The sequence below is a fragment of the Rhinolophus sinicus genome, chromosome 14 (genome assembly GCF_057876585.1).
Source record: "Rhinolophus sinicus isolate RSI-liver-muscle chromosome 14, RSI-T2T, whole genome shotgun sequence".
In the NCBI taxonomy this organism is placed as follows: domain Eukaryota; kingdom Metazoa; phylum Chordata; class Mammalia; order Chiroptera; family Rhinolophidae; genus Rhinolophus; species Rhinolophus sinicus.
The window spans coordinates 91393718-91408534 of NC_142514.1; the positions used below are offsets into that span (position 1 = coordinate 91393718).

Here is a 14817-nt window from a genome sequence, read left to right on the forward strand (position 1 = left end):
AATTTTAATGTCCTTTGTTAAGTATTTCATTCACTATTTTTAAAAGCTGAAGATGCTTCCTGAAGAGAAGAAAATAAAGAGTGGGTAAGCTGAAGATGAGAATCAGGCCTCCCCATCTGCAATGGACCAATTTATTTAAATCATTACAGAAAAGGGAGTTATCTCATTGCTTATTGTGCTTCCATTACCAGGAAAACCAAATCAGAAAACATGTAAGAACAAGAACGTAAGAACAGGAATACAGCATTTGGTGTGGTGTTCTGCACTTTATTGCTCAGAAAACGTTTTGTCTGAAAGGATGGTCATACTAAACTGGCAGTCTGCAAGCTGCAGGTTCTGCCAAGTAGTCTGGTGGTAAGCTTCTCACCACACTTCTCCCTCCCCTTCACTGAGATTAACAAAGCACATCAGATGTCTTCTGAGAACTTCTAAAGTAAATATTTAACTTTAATTTAACCTGGTAGTTCCCAATCATATTTTAGCACAGAATACTTTTCGAAGCACATGTGTGAAAACATGAGTGAAACAGATCTAAGAAACGGGTAAGATCTAAGATAGGGTAGGTAATGGTGTCTTTCAAACTCAACGCAAAATACCAAACTCAAGCAAAGGAAAAATCAGGACACAATACAGTAACAAGATGCATATTTTATTGTTTTCCCAATCAGCTGACTAGGAACATTGCTGCTAAAATGCAAGTTACAATTCAAATACCACAAACAATTAGAATACATATTGAGTATTTTCAGATTTCAGCTTCCATATCTTGATCACTAAATGAAAAGATTCTTCAGAACAGTCCCTTACCCTACATATAGAAGGAAAAGAAAAATTAAAGATGCCATGATGTTATGTATCAAAATAACTGGAAAACATTTTAAAACTCAATTTAGTGTACATTAATGACACGTGAAAAACAGATGAATTTGTAGTGAACACTTTTATAAGGAGGACACTCCATCTAGGAGAAGAATGACAAAATTCATGTTGAATATATACTTGAACTACAATACTATGCGGAAACAAAGACTTTATGAAGGCCAATTTCTACTGATGTCTTTATAACTAAGGGAAGGAAATGATATATTTGAATATCTGGCTTTTCTCTTAACTCCAACATTTAAAAGAGCATTCTTTACTGTTTGGCCTAAATTTTCAGATATGTGATTCTTTTATTTCTACATTGCCAGCTAGAGTTCTGCTACAAAATGATGAAGATGGTAATGTTTAAATATAGTAAAAGGAATGCAGATATGGAACAAACCTAGGAACTATTTTTCACTGCCTCTACCACATACCATAAAACATTATATAGTTTTTTCGTATTATAAAAATGTCCTGAGTATTTGTTTTAGTTAGGGAAAAAAGTGGTACTTAAAATGGCAAAACATAAAAATTATTTTAAAACAAAATTATTTTGAGAGAAAGAAGTAGAGTGGCATGAGATAGGCACTGGGGAATAAAGAAACAGGATGCTTTTAGTAAGGATTTAGGAGCAAATACAAACACTGGGATGGTCTTCAAATTTATGACAAGATGCTCCATCCCTTCAAAGCCTCAAGACTCCAACCTAATTTGTGATAACCTTCAAGAATAAGGTCTACCTAGAGAACGGTGTCTAAAATGGATATACTTTCTAAAATCTCAGCTATTGTCCCAACTACAGAAAGAACGATGACATCTTTGAGAGCTATGGCCTAAGATTTATGAATCCTGAAGTCTGACAATCACTTGATATCATTTTTGCCACGAAGTATAATAAGGCAAAAACTTCATGAGAGAGTACTGTATTTGAAAACTATATAGCTACTCTGAAACATGAATGCAGGTTTTTAAAGAATTATTCACTAAATGACCTCAATCTAACAGAGGTCTTGCAGAATTCCAAATTTCTGCCTCAGCAAAATGACAAATTCTAATAACATCGTACATATAAAGACGGCTTACAGGATCCTGTCAAATACATCAATCCAGGAATGCTTAATTTGGGAATATCAAAGGTCTACAGCATGTCATCTTTCATTTCCCTTAAGAAAAATTGACAATGGCTCTAAATAGTTGGCCTACTTTAAGACCATGCATGACTGGAATGCTTGTTAAAAACAAAGTTATTAAAGGACAAGTTGGAGAACAGAGTATTAAAGGAGTTGAATTGTGTTCTGAAAATCTCAGTTTCTGTTCTTTTGCATCTGCCATGGAAATAAGACACCTAAAGCTAAAGACTAGCCGTATGCATTTGGCTGCTTGCGGTTTTCCTAGTAATCCTTAGGAAACTATTTTGAAAACCATGTGTTAACGTGTGGAATCTCACGACCCAAGAATCTTTTATATCACTAAATTTGACCACTATTTTTATTTTAGGGGAAGGGAGAAGGCGGAAGAGGCAGGAAGCATGATAAAACAATCACTTTACAAATGAACACAATAGCACTACTATTCTAAGTACCAAACATTAATGAAACCCAAATCATAATGCTGAAAACTAAAAAATCAGACAAAATTAAATGGAGGATTCTTTTTTTTTTTTTTTAAATCTTTATAGGACAGAAACCTTAGCTCATGTCTTCTGGTTGTCATCATCTTCCACTGAGCTGCACCTAAAACACAAAGAACAAGTAACAAGCAACTTTGTTTTTAAAGAATATGCAACAGTTTTGAAGGCATAAGATGAACTGTTTCTAGTGGAAGTTAACTTACTTAAATAATTACATAAAATGAAGCCATGAAAATCACCAGAAGCATCAAAATATTAACTATTTTGAATGAAAATATCTACAAAAGACTTGAATATGCAGCATATTGTCACCAAAATAAGTAACGGTGGGAAATCACACCCGTGTCACTAAGGTCACAGCTGCACCAGTGATGCCTCACTTACAAGGCCTCACGCGACCTGACGATGAACACAACCTTGTATTATACTCTAGTAAGTCTAAACCGTGAAGAGATGGGGTGTAGATTCAAAGCTGGCTTATTATATCATCTATCACCTTCCTGGCTGTAGTCATTTCATGTCTTTAAATGGAGCAAAACCCACCAGAAGAAAGCTGCTACTCTGATTTTCCATTCTTGAATGCACCAAAATGTGCATGCTTGTTGTAATTAGGTGCCTGGGTGAATAAAAAAATCCCATTTACAATTTAAAAATATTATTTAAGCCCCTAAAATATGATTGCTTTCCATATTCCTTAGGGAGACAAGAATTATTTTTACCACCCAAACAGAAAATATTACATAAATTTCTGAAAATTCTCTTCTACCATGTTAAAAATACAAATTCCTTTGTGCTGCAAAACGAAGCTGATTTACATGATTTTGTTTTAAACTGTTGCTAAATGTTTATCTACACATGCTGTCAGAAATAACCTTGTTAAGAAGGTGAAGCTGGTGTCTCAGCAAATCAGACCCCTTGGAGAAGGCGTTGAATGGCCTGTGCCCCGTTTTCCTTTTTTCTCTTTCCGCACCATCAAAAGGAAAAGTGAGAAAATAGCAGAAACATTAGTTAAATCCTGAATTATACCCTATAACCTACAGGAATTATCTCACTACACTGAAAGCTGACACTATTTGTAGAATTTTTTGATGAAATAATTAGGATCCTGATTAATAAACTTTTGGCTAGGTTTACATCTTTAGCAAATAATTCTTTTAAAAAGACTTTAAGGGAGAAACAAAAGGTTGCTTTCAACTATTTATGGTTTACCTGACTTACCAGCACTGAAGACAAAAACTTTTAAAAATGGCTACAAATGCCTTGTTCACAAAAGACTTTATTATCTAGTGATGCAAACTGAGAACATACAGAAGCCTGCATGGTCCACTTCACATGCAGTAGAACAATCTCCACTTTACAATAAGTGAATGTCAACTGTTTTATGCAATAGACAACACTTTAAAGTCACAGTCTTAAAGAAAAGCTTCATTTACAAAAGAAATAAAAGGTAAAGAAGCAATTACCGCTTTTAAAAAGCAGCTGCTTTGTTCAAGAGTGGAAGGTTTATGCCTGTATTGAAAGACAACATGATCACAAATGAAAACAATGAACAAATGAAAAACACTTTTACCATAAAGCAGTACACTTTCAAAATGACATACAAATAGTTAAAAATTTCATTATGTCATCTATCTAACTTTTAAATATGAGGACTTTCAGAATTAGGCCTCAACATTTGTAATTAGTAAATGAAAACTAAGCATTGTTTCTATGTCACTAGGAACTGTATTTAACAAAATGTATATATAAAGTCTATAGCAAGTTGATTTTAAAAAATTAAAGTTAATTAGAAACAGTACACTGAAGGCGCTTTATCCATCAAGCGCATACTCTTCCAATTTTTAATGTGATGAACAGAACAGAAATTGTAACTATGCCACAGTTGCAATGCCAAAAATAAAACAAGATCAATTATCACACATGCAGGGAATTCTGCCACAAAGCTAATATCCCTCATTTGTCAATTGTTCCAATAAAATAACATCTTAAAACACCAGTGATGTTGATGGTTTAGCTTACCTTCAGTGTACTGAATGTTGTACACAACCTGCTTTAAAAGGAGACCATCCCTGCAGGCAGGCTCAAGAAGGAACAGACCCCTTTCGGCACTGACTACCCCAAGGGCATGCTGCTGTGGCCTGCACACACACACCTAGGAAAACGTGAATATAAACAGCATTTATGCTGGCCATTATACTTGAAGACCAAAATGAAGCCAAGTCTGCTAAAAGTAAATCAACCACCCAGTATTTCTACTTATTTTATAACAGATGCTTCTGTCTTTTATGTGAACTGCAACGATATACATTAGCACTGTAATTTTGTGCAGTCTTGGCAGTTAAAACAGTTCTACAGTGAAACTTCACATAAGACACAAAACAGATTAACTAACATTTCTAAAAGAAATATCACCCTTGGTGTTAATTCAAATATATCATGCTTCCTCAAATTTGCTGGAGAAATATTTATAAGTTTATATACATTAATAAACTGCTGTGAAATTTCTTCAGTCTTTGTATTTAATTACTCAAACCCTTGGAGCTTCTTCATCTCGTTTAAATTTTTTCCTGGATAAAGGCATGCTGTAGGGCCTGGTTGATGCTAATTCGTTTAGCTGGGTCCAACATTAGGATCTGGTCCAACAAGTCCTTTAGCTGGTGTACTTTTTTACGTTGGTCTTCAGGAAGTCGCTGGCACCCAATCAAGTCAGCCAACAGGTCCTTAGTTGGATTAATAGTGCTCATGACAGTAACTTTCTCCTAAAAATAATTTAAAAAATACATATCTCTAAATAAAGTTACTAAAGGCATATAACAAATCAGACTGTTAGTCTACCAAAAATATTAATATACAAGAATATATTACCATCTACTCATTTAACTTTTACGTGGCTTCCTCTATCCTCCGCATTTTTTCAATAAGCAATCAAAAAACTTAAATGAAAAAGGTTAACTCCAAGTTAGCTATGATACTTTAAAAAAACATTTGTAATAATTTTGTAAAAATTATGACAACTGAAAGGAACTCTGAAACAGGTTAATTAAAATTTGAGAATTCAAAAACATTTTTAAGTAATTAAAAATAACACAGTAAATCCTTGCTTTGAATTGTACTTTCCCTACCCTGAAGTGGGAACAGACAAATATGAAAACTGGTTAATACCAGGAAGTGTTACTAAGTGCTCTGATAAAGTTAGGGACACATAATATAATGGGGCAAAAATAAAGTCCTTTCTTCAACCTAGAGGTTTTAGAAAGGTTCGTACAAAATGTGTGTTTCACCTGAGGCTTGAAGTTGAATAATTGTTTTTAGGGGATGAGGAAGAAAAGGAAGCAAGTAAGCTCAGGGTGGTGTGTGAACAAAGGCACAGAGGTCTGAGACGGCATTCCCTTTGGCTGACTGCCAAGTGTGGAACAGTTGGTTTTGCGCAGTACAGCGAAGTGAGGGGAAACTGTTGAAGATGGCAGAATCCATATCACAGAGGACTTAGTCTGTCATTCTGAGAAATTTAAATGTATTATCTTATAGGTAACAGGAAGCCAATGCAGGGAGAGTAAAACATGATCAGATTTGTTTTCAAAAAGATCACTATGACAGCTGTATGGAAGCTGGATGAGAGGCCAGACCAAGAAAGGGATCCAAAGGAGAAATGAGAAGGGCCTAAATATGACCTATGATAAAAATTAACTCATAAACATTTTAAAATCTCTTCATCTTTTTCATAACTTGATATATTTTATTCAGGAATTGGTCAATACAAAAAATAAGTTATTGTTAATGTTTTAAAATATTCAGAGCTCCTAGCCCAGTTCATTCTTTAATAACATCATTTAATATGGCACCATTAAAGAGACTTACTCTCTCTGTTACTTTATCAACTTCTATGTACATGAAGTTGAGGTTTTGATCAAAATGTTGGTCTTTGAATACACCTTTCCGAATCATCTGGAAATAAAACAAAAAAATACAAAACTTAAGTTTTGAACTACCTCGAAAGTCTGGCTTAACAATTTGATATATAACAAGTCACAAATATTTACTCTCTCTGGGTTTCTCATTTGAGCATAAAATTATTATATTTTCCCAGGCAGTGACTTAAACCAATTACGGTATCAACTTGTGCTTTCACTATGCCTAATTAAGGATTAAACAAAGACTTAAAATCATTTGTTCTTAGATAAGAAAACTATTACATAATTGGGGCCTTTTCTCTAAGCAGTTAAGAAACATAGTGACATTTTTAAAATTATGTTCGAATAGCCCTAAAGTGATACAGGTTAAAACAAATACTAACATAGCTAATTCCTGTGTAACTTACTCTAAACAAGTCCAACATAACATAAGCTGAAATCATGAAAGTCTAAAATATGGCCCCCAGACATTTTTATAAATCCCTTAAGTTCTTGCTTTGTGTTAAACAGAAATTGATATTACGGCCAAAGCATTATGGATTGAGTTTTATGTTAGAAAGATGTCATTTCAAGTGAATTTTCTTGGTACCTTCTTTTCCCAAATAACTTCCAATCTTTAATAAACTGACCACCATCAAGTTCCTCTTCCAATGTTCACCCACTACTTCTCTAACGACTGAGCCCTTCCTTACATCTAACTAACGTGACCTGCATCTTTTTTCATCCCAGCTCTCAAGCACTTTTGGTGCTGTTACCAATAGGGTGTGCTTCCAAGAACACTGCTGCTTCTGGAAGAACAGACACGTGAAACAGTCATTCATATAAGTATATGTTGCTTAACAAGTTTATGCTCATCAACCTTCTTTCTCAATTCCAATTCTACTCTAAAGTATAGGTCTCTACTGTCTGCTTAATTCAAGAGGGAAAAGAAAAGCACAAAGACAGACTTTGGAGGGAAGAAAGAAAACAAAAGTTCTCTTATTCTATTCTGATAGCTCTTGGCTGATTAGAACCAGAAATTGAGAAAGAGCTAAAGCAATCATAGCCACATACCTGCCTCTCTGACATTGTTTTACAGTCACTAGTGGTGCCAGCAATCCATCAGTCCAGAGGAAATTACTGCTAAGACATTGAAAAGACAAATGCTCACACTAACGTCCTACCTTATTCGGCATCTTTCCTTTGAGGTCCATGGCGAGCTTCAACATGTGGTTATTGGTTTTGCCAGGAAATAAAATTTTTCCAGTATAGAGTTCATATAAGGTACAACCTACAGACCACATATCTATACCATAGTCATAGCTTTTACCTATAACTGAAAACAAAATGGAAGTTTTAACCTATGATGATAAAACAATCAACAACTATTGATTCCCATTAATGGGGGATTAATTTAGTTTGAACTCTGTAACCACAATCTGAACACCTCACTTTGGCATTAGTTTCATGTTCTTTCCTATTAATTTTTAACAGAAACTCTTAAATTCTTAAAAAATGAGGGAATGGGGAAGGAACTGAAGGGGCAGAAAAAAATGTGTATTTCTTCTCTTTTTTCATTTTCACCTCTGGTGGAGGTGCTAACCAGCCTCAACCAAGGCAACATGAAGAGAAAAAACAAAGGTCCCACACAATTCATAAATTTGATAATCAGACCTTGAGTAATCAAGAGCAGTCTTCTAAAGTCGAGGATTTTCCACAACTGTTTTGCTACTCTTGCCAGACATGACCAAGACTCCTGTCACAACTACCATCATTCCACCTGAGGAGGATGAACTTGCTATGGTTCCCTTCCTCAGGAATGACTTCGTGCAGCTGCTGAAGTACGATGAAAACAGTACTTAGACATTCTCAATAAACTGTTTCCACCGCATATGGTGGCCCAGGTCAAAGGACATTTGAAGAAACTTACTGATTTCAGGAGCACGATAAAATCTACTGACAAGATAAGGCGTTATGTCATTATCCGCAACATGCGAAGCCGACCCAAAATCGCAGAGCTTTAAGATAGTTTTTGATTCATTAACCTGCAAAACATTTTATCATGAGTTTAATCCATGCCAGGAATAATTCAGACAATCAAATAAAAACAATTGGCTTTGAGAAGTTATTTCCAATACTGAGAACAAAGTCACTCATTTAAAAATTCCTTTTATAATTATTTTATAAGTCAATTTCCTTATCATGAAAATTAAGAGCTACCATGTATTTGATTGTAATTAGTAAAAGAACTTTTTCCAGTGAGGAAATATGGGCTAATACCAAGTAAAATTAATTTTAACCAATGCTATTTATAAAAGGGTGGGGTAGTAAGAGAAAAGTCTCACTGAAGCAAAGGCATCTTCTAAAATCCCCAGAATACCTGAATAAAGTCAAATTACTACTTAAAGAAACATGACAACGTTCATTAATAAGGGATCGGACTTAGATTAACTTTCAGTTGACTTAAGCTAACTTTCAGTTGCCAGAAAGTTGATGGCAATGAAAACAGATGGATGATTCAGATTAAATTTGGACCAAAAAAAAAACCCAGAACATTCTTCATCAGAAGCTGCCACACACCATCCCAAATTTAGCACACTTAAGTCTAAAAATTATTAAATCCCTTAAATATAAAGAAGGTATTAGTCAAGAAAATGTTAAATATGTTTGGCAAAACTGATAAACATGAACTCTATATTAGTCGTTTCTTTTTTCCTTTGTAAATACTTCAACATACACAGTAACAGTGACATCTGCTGAGAAAGGCTGGAGTTGCTCCCATGACTGCTGCCACTCATGAGTCAGAAGCATGTTCAGGATTAACAAGTGCAGATAATTCATATTCCAGAGTCCCTTCCCCCCTTCAAAAGAGACACACACAAATTCCGAGTTGGGACTTGAACTTGGCCTACTGTTCCCACCCAAAAGAAACATAACACTTGAAATAAATAGCCCTAGGCACACTCTACTGGGACAACATTAAGCTTGGTCAGTGTTACAGACTGGTCCCTTATAGATATCCACAGAATTAAGCTAATAATAGAAATGATTATTTTTAACTGCCACATCAATAAGCCTTCTCTTCATCTGGGGGAATCAAGAAAACAGGTATCTTCAAAAGGAAAAGGACTTTCAAAGCTTTTTAAAGTATAAACTGTACTCAGCTACTTAAGAATGCAGTTGCAATACCCAGAGAAAACCCCAGGACCATTTTAAAATTAGAATCTATCAGTGGAACTCTTGGGCTAGCTAAAATGCTGTAAGTAATAGCAGGGGATCCACACTTGGGAACACTTCAGTTTGGCTACACAGCTTCTACTGCCCGTAAGGAATATGGTACTTCTACCACATTGATGGCTGAAATCATCGGCTAAAAGATTTGGGTTTTCACTTAACAGCTCCATGTGGTCTCTGATGTCTATATCTTCCTTTATCAGGAAGATGGGAAAACATTCCGTGTCAGAAATCCATGTGAAAACCTATACTAGTTTAGCATCAACTCAAGGAAAAATGAAATTTAAGAACAAGAACTTCTAAGATACTGGCAAATGTCTTATTCTTTAATTTCCACGTGGGGTGGTTAAACAGATGTTCACTTTACTGTCTAATCATCTTTAAACTACGTATTTTATAATTCTTTGATATAGATGGTATATTTCACAATTTAAAAAGAAAAAAGTTGATGTAAAATCAACTTTGAAGCTTACTTAGGCAAGTCAACAATTAATTCATAACGTACCTCCCATTTCACTGTAATGACTGCTGCTCTAACCAAGTTATATTCGATATGTAATACATTATAAACGCAGACGAAACATATCAAAATGGAATGCCTCATTATTAATGTGGTAGTATGGAAGAAAATACTTTAGTGGTATCATAGTCTTCTTCAAGTGTGGAATATGTTATTGGAAGATGAGCTAGGAATTCCCCAAGTTGTGAACACGCCCCCAACTCTGACCACTACAGACTAATAGGGTGAAGAAATGGGAATGGGGAGGGGAGGAGTGCGTGCATAAGTCACTCCACTATGAGGATATATATTTCTCAATTTCAGAATCATGAATGTTGTGAAATCTGCATACTACCAGGGACCAGAAGCCCTTCGTTAGGAGAGGGCAAGACTGAAAGGGATGCCTTTCAATATAATGCCCAACCACAACTGAGCTTTTACTGTGTTTGCGCTCCCAGAAGTTACAGCTTCTAAAGCAATACAGAATAAAGGAAAAAAGAGTTACTCCTGGGGACCTTTAAACTCAACTCCAAGTATCTGTGTAAGAGGGTAATTCCCTTACATGTCCCTAACTCTATCAGTCTGTAAAATTCCATTAACTGTCCCTAATTCCATCAGTCTATAAAATTAGATAACAAAGAAGTGCAAACACTTATTTCAAAAAAGCAACATGTGCAGCACTTTTTTTTAGATACTACAGGAAGTCCATCATTACTACATTAAAGTATTCTTGGGATTTGTGTGTACTCTAAACCCATCAATCAGAAAGAAAAAATTGGGACAGTGACCTATTTCCTATTTCTATATACTTTAAAACTTCATGACCCAATTTCCAAAAAAGTGAAAATTGGTAAAGTCATTTTGAATGAGAAATAAATACAGTGAACTTTTCTTCTAAGATGTCATTTCTAGAATAATACAATGGTAATCTCACATTACTCGTAAGAAGATACACAGATGTACAAGACAGCCTGACTGACTTACCAGGATATTGTCTGGCTTGATATCTGCATGCAGGATATTGCATCTTTTAAGGAGTTTCAATGCCAAGAACAACTGCTGACTATAGGATCTTACAGCTTTAATATGAAGACCAACATCCTTACCATATTTTTTTAACACCTCTCGTAAATTCATACTTTTAGGAGAGAAAAAAAAAAGTTAGGGGTTAGAATGCAAAATGAAAATAAAAAGGCAGAAAACTTTTAAGCATAAAGTAAAATCAAGTCAAATTACAATGAAAATGTCCTGTTTGATAACCACCCCCCCAAAACAAAGTTTGATAAATTATTCCACACTGAAATGAGAGCATATGAAATGGTGTATACATGACACAATTTTCCAAAACTCAATTTTCAAAACAAATAGAAGGAAAGATGTGCAATGGTAAAAATCATACTGATTTCAGAATGGGTTTACATTTGAAAGCCTAACAATGAAGCCATACTTTTGAAGATCAAAATCGTATTTCTAATTCCACTATTCCCTTTTCTTTTCAATTCTGGCTTAATTCTTCCTTGAAGTATTTAATTTTCAGAGAATCTTTCTGTTAAGTTGAAGGCTAAAAGCGATTAGTGCCTGGCACATAATATACAGTCTAATGTTTATTAACATTAATGATTGTCACAAAATCAGCTCTTATCCAAAAGTTAAAACAAAAACCAGAGCTAAATGGGGAAAAAAAAAAAAGAAAAACGGGGAAAAAAAAAACCACACCAAACACCTAGAAAATCGGTGCACAGGTTTTGACACTGTACCTGAGAGGTTCAAACACGAGGCAGAGATGTTGTTTGTGATAAAAGTGTCTGAAGAGCCGCAAACAATGAAATTTGTCATCAGGATCAGCATCATTAAGTTTTTTCAAGAATTCTAGTTCTTTTAAACCAGTTTTTTGCCTGGAACGAAAAAGAAAATTAGGTCAAAATGAAATACATTTGCTAGTTTCAGTCTGATGTATCATAGGTGATATGTTAGTTTGCATTTTTAAAGTAGTAATAAATCTGTTGAGAAATGACAAGTCTCTGTATCATTCACACAACACTTTAGACTTAACCAAATACTGTTTTCATGGAGTTAATTTCCAAAAAAAACCAACCAACAAAACAGAAACACTGAGGAACAAACCCAGCTTGCTTGAAGGCAAATCAATCTTGCATATTTTATGTCAAGTCTTATTGTATACAAGTCTTGGTTCCTTAAGAGTCTAATTAAGGAATGTCTTACCAAATTTTATTATTTGGTTATACTCTGAAATTCTAGTTATAATTTGTCAATAAGCTACATTTTAAAAAGTTAAGTGTTTATAATACAAAGGTTGGGGATTACCATCAAAACAAAACAAAAAGAATTTTCTAAGCCTCAGGCAACCTAAGACTTCAGTATAAATCTACCTGTCCTTCCTGGTATTTCAAAACAGATGGTAAGTTGACTTTAACACCAACTCAGTGTGTGGTATAAATTATGCTTTAAAACATATGTGTATGACAATTACCTTTATTAAATGAAAAAGGCACAACAGAGAAAAGATACAAATATTTCCCAGAACTATCTGATAAAGCAGTTTTCACTTTGCAGGCCACCATATGCTCAGTGACAGCTAATCAATATGATCCTTTTATTTCTCACCTCTGGTCTTGAGCTTAAGATATTCACAGCAAAAGATGGCCATAAGACAAGCAGTAGAAGGAAGGAGTCTAAGTTGATATTAGTGCACATAGTAGGTACTGAAATGCACTGAAATGAATTAAATACAAATCAGCCTATAGTTCTAGTACTTCACATATAACACAAGGCTATAAATTAAAAATTGAGTAAAAAAGAACTGCTTCTGTCATTTTTTAATTGCAATACTTGTTTTATACAGATTATTACACTTTTTAAAATGGCATTTAAAAATGTTCATTTGTGAATACCTGTGTTCCTAAAGGTTTCATCACATATTTTCCTGAACTTACATGAGCTCATTGTTTCTGATGATCTTTACAGCCACTTCCTGGTTGGCTCTTGCATTATCTCTGGCACGTACAACATTACTGAATACACCCTGTCCAGTGTAGCCATACACATTGTAGCGCTTATCTAGTACTTCACCTATGTTCACACCTAAAAACGTAAATTAAAAAATTAGAATTTTTTACTAAAACAGAGATGCATAGAATAAACCACAAGGTAGGAAACACAGTGCAGTTACTTTAAAAATGTGTCAAATCTGTGTGCTTGGTTTCCTAAATACCATGGAGAATCAAAGCCTTGCCTCACTGGTCTCTCTCTTTCACAACACAATTAAAGTTGCATGCCCACTTCCAATCATTACAAGGAGTTTCTGCTGTCCTATCAACTGCTGATGATTTTAACACTGAATAGAGATAAAATGTGCCTGCTGAAGTGTTTCCAACTTGTAGGCCTGCATGACAAATACTGCATGACTGCTATGCCAAGTTCCCTATGTGTTGTTTTTCTTGGCTTAAGATAAGCAAGTGACATACCTCATCCTCTGGAACATTATCTCATGGCTGAAAAGAACTGAACAGATTTCAGGTGCACATCACGTCTTTACCTGGCTTCAGTCTGTCATGTTTCTGAGCTCCTTACTGGAATACAATACGGGTTCAGCAGCTGCTGGATGTACCACACTTTTTAAGTGATGGCACCGTGATGTGACTTTCACAGTTCTTCAATGTGTGAGTGCATCAAGCAACATACTTTTACAAACTATTACAATGGACTCTAAAATAAGTAAGAATTGTGAACTTACGATAATAGCCTTCTGCATCAGTCCAGTTATCCCTGAGGTTGGGATTCTCTTTAAAATCTTTTCCAATGCCAGCAGCCCGAAGACGAGCACTCTGAAATTAAGGAGGCAACATGAGCTGTTTATCAACTAATCAGGCAGAAATTTAAAGCACTTTGTTTAAAACAAAAATGGGTGAAACCAGCTGTAATTTAATGGTAACATTTTTATGGCAAATTAAATAAAGTCTTATTATCACTCATGTAAATGTGACATAGATGAAACGTGATTGCCAAAATCTCTTGCATCACAAATCTCTTGCATTCACAACAATGCTCCCCCTCCCCCCGCAAAAAAAGAATTAAGCGAGTGTCTTCAAAAACTTTTAGGAATATGACTAGAGCATTATAAATGAAAATAAAAACTTAAACTACACCTATTTTCCCATAACTAATGATAGAGGAGGACAAAAATTACAGATGGGTGTTCAGTTAATAATCAGTGTCCAACTCTCTCTCTCTTTCCTACTAATTTTCACGTTTCTTTTATTGCCTTGTCCATGTAACCACCCCTTGCTTTTCTTCCCATATATGCATGAAATGTCACTGGCTGGACTAGCTGAGTCTGTGTGGGAAATTTAAGAGTCTCTGATACTTCTGAAGAGTCTTTATTGAATATCACTCTCCATGGTACCCAGAAAATCATTCAGTATTATGCAGACAAATGATGGCTCAATAATTATTTCATCCCTTCTTAACCCTTTTTTTGGGGGGGTGTTCCTGTTCCAAAATATATATATGTGACACATTACTTAAGCCAATTACCAATGTCTGCTGAATTCTGGGCACTGATTGCTTATCTTATTCCATTTTTAATTTCCCTGTTAGTATGTTTCTCCTTCTCACTTCCCCTTACCAAAGCTTCCTTATTTTTCATGTTCTCTTAAATTTATAATGAAAGTGGTCTCATA

The 14817-nt window shown here is 34.9% G+C and overlaps 1 protein-coding gene across 8 annotated transcripts in view; it reads right to left on the reverse strand.

The window, feature by feature from the left end:
• Positions 1 to 3752: 3752 nt before the first annotated feature.
• Positions 3753 to 14817, reverse strand: part of PRP4K (pre-mRNA processing factor kinase PRP4K) — a 34187-nt gene continuing 23122 nt past the window's right edge. Inside the window, exons 8-17 of one of the 8 annotated variants that reach the window (XR_012497345.1) lie at positions 13872 to 13962; positions 13072 to 13219; positions 11875 to 12012; positions 11102 to 11255; positions 9122 to 9245; positions 8315 to 8429; positions 7569 to 7720; positions 6353 to 6439; positions 4514 to 5253; positions 3958 to 4003 (exon numbers count right to left, since the gene is read on the reverse strand). Coding sequence is in view for 3 of the 8 variants with exons in the window: in XM_019752368.3 (XP_019607927.1) it covers positions 5050 to 5253; positions 6353 to 6439; positions 7569 to 7720; positions 8315 to 8429; positions 11102 to 11255; positions 11875 to 12012; positions 13072 to 13219; positions 13872 to 13962 (1089 nt within the window). In the remaining 5 variants the exon portion in view is untranslated. Of the gene's footprint in view, positions 5254 to 6352; positions 6440 to 7568; positions 7721 to 8064; positions 8221 to 8314; positions 8430 to 9121; positions 9246 to 11101; positions 11256 to 11874; positions 12013 to 13071; positions 13220 to 13871; positions 13963 to 14817 lie in introns of those variants that run through there. The other 7 variants (XR_012497341.1, XR_012497344.2, XR_012497342.1 and 4 more) reach the window with 7 other exon arrangements.